Source organism: Eupeodes corollae, chromosome 1 (assembly GCF_945859685.1).
Source record: "Eupeodes corollae chromosome 1, idEupCoro1.1, whole genome shotgun sequence".
Taxonomy (NCBI): Eukaryota; Metazoa; Arthropoda; class Insecta; order Diptera; family Syrphidae; genus Eupeodes; species Eupeodes corollae.
In genome coordinates this window covers 243,987,151-243,990,993 of record NC_079147.1, presented here as the reverse complement: position 1 = coordinate 243,990,993, position 3,843 = coordinate 243,987,151, and the positions used below count along the sequence as shown (strand labels likewise).

Here is a 3,843-nt window from a genome sequence, read left to right as displayed (position 1 = left end):
TTTGGCCACTAGTTACTCGTAGCTTCAGTAAATGGAAAGATCAAGTGATAGAAACAGTGATCTTATAGAAACTTTTGACAAGAAACTTTGGAGGAACATAGAATTTCTAGAAATTATTTGAACTTTTAATAAAAAAAAGTTAAATTTGAAACAAAACCAAATTTTTGTGGAAAAATAAATAAATTGTTTTGTTTAATTAGACAAACAAATACAAAAATCTCATCATGCCTGAGTTTATAGAAAAATCAAATGTGTAAGTTTTATCTCTCACAATAGTTTCATATTCAACATAAATTGCAACTTTTTGTTGTTGTTGTTGTTGTTGTTGTTTTATTGTTATCTGTTTTCTGTCTTCTTGTTTCTGATGTAATTTTTTGGTTTTGTTGCGCGTGCATTTTACAGATTGCCTACATATTTGTTGAAGAACAAAGCCCAAACGAACTTCGGACTTTACAACCATATTCGAGGAGTGAATATATCCAATGGTAGCTTGTCCAACTTGACATCGAATGTGAAGGCGTTCGTTGAGCAAGCCGTTTCGCTTTGTCAACCTGATCAAGTGCATATCTGCGATGGATCGGATATGGAGAATAAGTTGCTTTTGAAGCAACTTGTCGAAGCTGGAACTATTGTGGCATTGCCAAAGTATGAGAATTGTTGGTTGGCCAGAACAAATCCGGGCGATGTGGCTCGTGTGGAGTCGAAGACGTTTATTTGCACTGAAGAAAAGCATGAGGCTATTACAAGTCCCTCGGAAGGAGTGAAGGGAACATTGGGAAATTGGATTTCACCCAATGACATGGAGGAGGCTGTGCAGCAGCGCTTCCCGGGATGCATGAAGGGAAGGACTATGTACGTGGTTCCGTTTTCAATGGGACCCGTTGGATCGCCACTCTCCAAAATCGGTATCGAGCTTACCGACTCAGCGTATGTGGTGGCATCCATGAGAATTATGACCCGTATGGGAAAATCGGTGCTCGATCAGTTGCAGAAGTGTGAAGAGTTCGTAAAGTGCCTGCATTCGGTGGGAACTCCAGCAAGTGGAGTTGTGGAAATCCCTTCTTGGCCGTGTGATCCTGAAAGAACAATAATCCTGCACAAGCCCGCTGAGAATCTAATTGTGTCCTACGGATCGGGTTATGGAGGCAATTCCTTGTTGGGTAAGAAGTGTTTCGCTTTGAGAATCGGAAGCACAATCGCTAAACGTGAGGGATGGCTCGCTGAACATATGCTGATCCTTGGAATTACTAATCCAGCTGGGGAGAAGAAATACATCACTGCAGCGTTCCCGTCGGCTTGTGGAAAAACTAATTTGGCTATGTTGAGTCCTTCGCTGGCAAACTACAAGGTAGAGTGTGTAGGAGATGACATCGCTTGGATGAAATTCGACAACAATGGGGTCTTGCGTGCCATCAACCCCGAAAATGGATTTTTTGGAGTTGCACCAGGAACCTCGATGGAAACAAATCCTATTGCCATGAACACAGTCTTTAAGAACACCCTCTTCACAAATGTCGCCTCGACATCAGACGGAGGTGTTTACTGGGAAGGCATGGAAAGCAGTCTGGCACCTGGAGTACAAATTACCGATTGGCTAGGTATGCCCTGGGACAAGAACTCAGGTCGCCCAGCAGCACATCCCAATTCCCGATTCTGTACACCAGCATCCCAGTGCCCAATTATTGATCCGGCTTGGGAAGATCCAGAAGGTGTGCCAATCAGTGCAATTCTGTTCGGTGGACGTCGTCCTGCAGGAGTTCCCCTAGTCTATGAAGCCAATTCCTGGGAACATGGTGTATTTGTCGGAGCAGCGATGAGAAGTGAAGCAACTGCCGCAGCTGAATTCCGCGGAAAAGTCATCATGCACGACCCGTTCGCTATGCGTCCATTCTTCGGCTATAACTTCGGAGACTACCTGGCGCATTGGCTAAGCATGGACAAGAGTGGACGAAGCCTTCCGAAAATATTCCACATCAATTGGTTCCGCAAGGCAAGTGATGGTTCATTCTTATGGCCCGGATACGGCGAGAACTCCAGAGTCCTCGAATGGATTCTGAAGCGAGTTGACAATGAACCGTGCTACGTTGACTCACCCATCGGTCGTATGCCCACCAAAGACGGACTGAATCTCAGTGGAATGTCAACACAAATCGATGTCAATCGACTTTTCTCCTTGGAAAAGGACTTCTGGACGGAGGAAGTTAAAGCTATTTCAACTTACTTCGAAACACAAGTGGGAGCCGACCTACCACCTGCCGTCAATGAAGAACTAAAAAGCTTAGAACGGCGTGTGGCTGAAATGTAAATAAGTTTTAATTATAGATACTTTAGAAATAAGTTTACATAGCTGTAAGGATACTCGCTACACTTTTAAGGACACTATACATACTTCACAACAACTGAAACCCATGTACCATGAATAGCATCTAAGGCATTAGACGTATTTTTATTTAGACATTTTTTACATCTACATTAAGATGGTGTAGTTTCGCTTTAGTATTATGGTTATTTTTCGCTTTTATTTTGTTGCTGTTTAAAACTTGTTGAAACAACAATAAAATAAAGTAAAAAATATGCAAATAAAAAGAATTAAAAATACAAGAAAACCTATAGGAGTTGTTATATTTTTATTCTTTTGACAGAGAAGCGAGGAAGCATGAAAAATGTCTGGAATGGGGAGGGGGAAGAGGATTTTCTTTTAAGTATCTTTTCATCGGCATTATAATCCATCAGAAGATTGAGATTTGAGAATGAGAACCATTGCCATGACAGCTGAGATACATTTACCCTACATTAAATAAAAAAGAAAATTAAAAAGGGTTACTAAGGGTTTTCGTTTCGTTTCGTTCTTTTTTTTTTCTGCCTTAAATCCGGATTTAAAAAATTGAACAAAGAAAATTCTGTAGACAGGTGAAACACACGCAACTTGTACTCTTATAATTTTATTTTTATATCTCACCCTCCATAGAAAGATACTTCCAGAGGGTATAATGTATAGGTACATAGTATTATATTTTTATTTATTTTTCTTTTGGAAGGTAAATAAAATGTTAAAAGGTTTTTTTTGTAAAGAGGGGGAAGGAAACTTCAGTTTTATAATAAGTTAATTTTCACTAAAACCTCAATTTATTCACTGTCTATTTAAGATGAAGTCACCAATTAATAAAATTAAGCAAATTCAAGAGTAATTAAATAAGGGTAAAGTGATAGATGACAACTCCAGTTGGGAATTAGCTTAAACTTCAAATGGAAATTGAATATAGCAATTTAGTTTATTTAGCAAACTAAAGTTGCTCAATGAAATAAATACTGTAATGTTCAATGAAGGCGATTTTTGTGTGCAAAACCGAAGATAGGAAAAATCATCAACTGGTGAATTGAGTAGTTTTTAACTCTTATATACCGAAAGCAACCTTAAAAAAGGTGATGTAATGAGTCCAATTTTTCGAAATTGAAAATGTTGACATATCTCGACTTCGAATTCCTGAATATTGCAATGGCTGGGAAAGAAAAAGTGTGGTAAAGAATTCCAAATTCGCGTAGTGCGACTGAAGAATGAATCAATGTACTTTGTAGTACGAAGTTGGGCTCTAGGGTAAACTGATGAGAATTTTTAGAAGCGCGAGTATAACGGTTGCAATGTTTAAGCGAAGGAATACAGGTGGCTATTTCTTTAGAGCATAAACCAGTTAAAATAAGGATAATAGAGGGTGAGATAAGAAACTTTGCTACGATGTTCAATAGACGTAAATAATTCTATGGTTATATTATCACCAATCAATCTAAATGCTCTACGTTCAAAACTGTCTTAAGTAAGTTTTAGGAGCACCAGCCCAGATATGT

The 3,843-nt window shown here is 39.0% G+C and overlaps 1 protein-coding gene across 1 annotated transcript; it reads left to right on the top strand.

Moving 5' to 3' along the window:
* On the top strand, positions 1-2,610 carry LOC129938551 (phosphoenolpyruvate carboxykinase [GTP]-like). The gene is made up of 2 exons (XM_056046182.1): positions 1-253; positions 403-2,610. The coding sequence occupies exons 1-2, from the start codon at positions 225-227 to the stop codon at positions 2,303-2,305; spliced, it is 1,932 nt and encodes a 643-aa protein (XP_055902157.1). The 5' UTR covers positions 1-224; the 3' UTR covers positions 2,306-2,610.
* The last annotated feature ends 1,233 nt before the right edge of the window (positions 2,611-3,843 follow it).

Bases quoted from the DNA above. Each gene is read 5' to 3' on its own strand.
- LOC129938551 (XM_056046182.1), top strand. From the start codon at position 225: ATGCCTGAGTTTATAGAAAAATCAAATGT. The intron at 254-402 runs GTAAGTTTTATC...TGCATTTTACAG, and splicing joins TTTATAGAAAAATCAAATGT to ATTGCCTACATATTTGTTGA.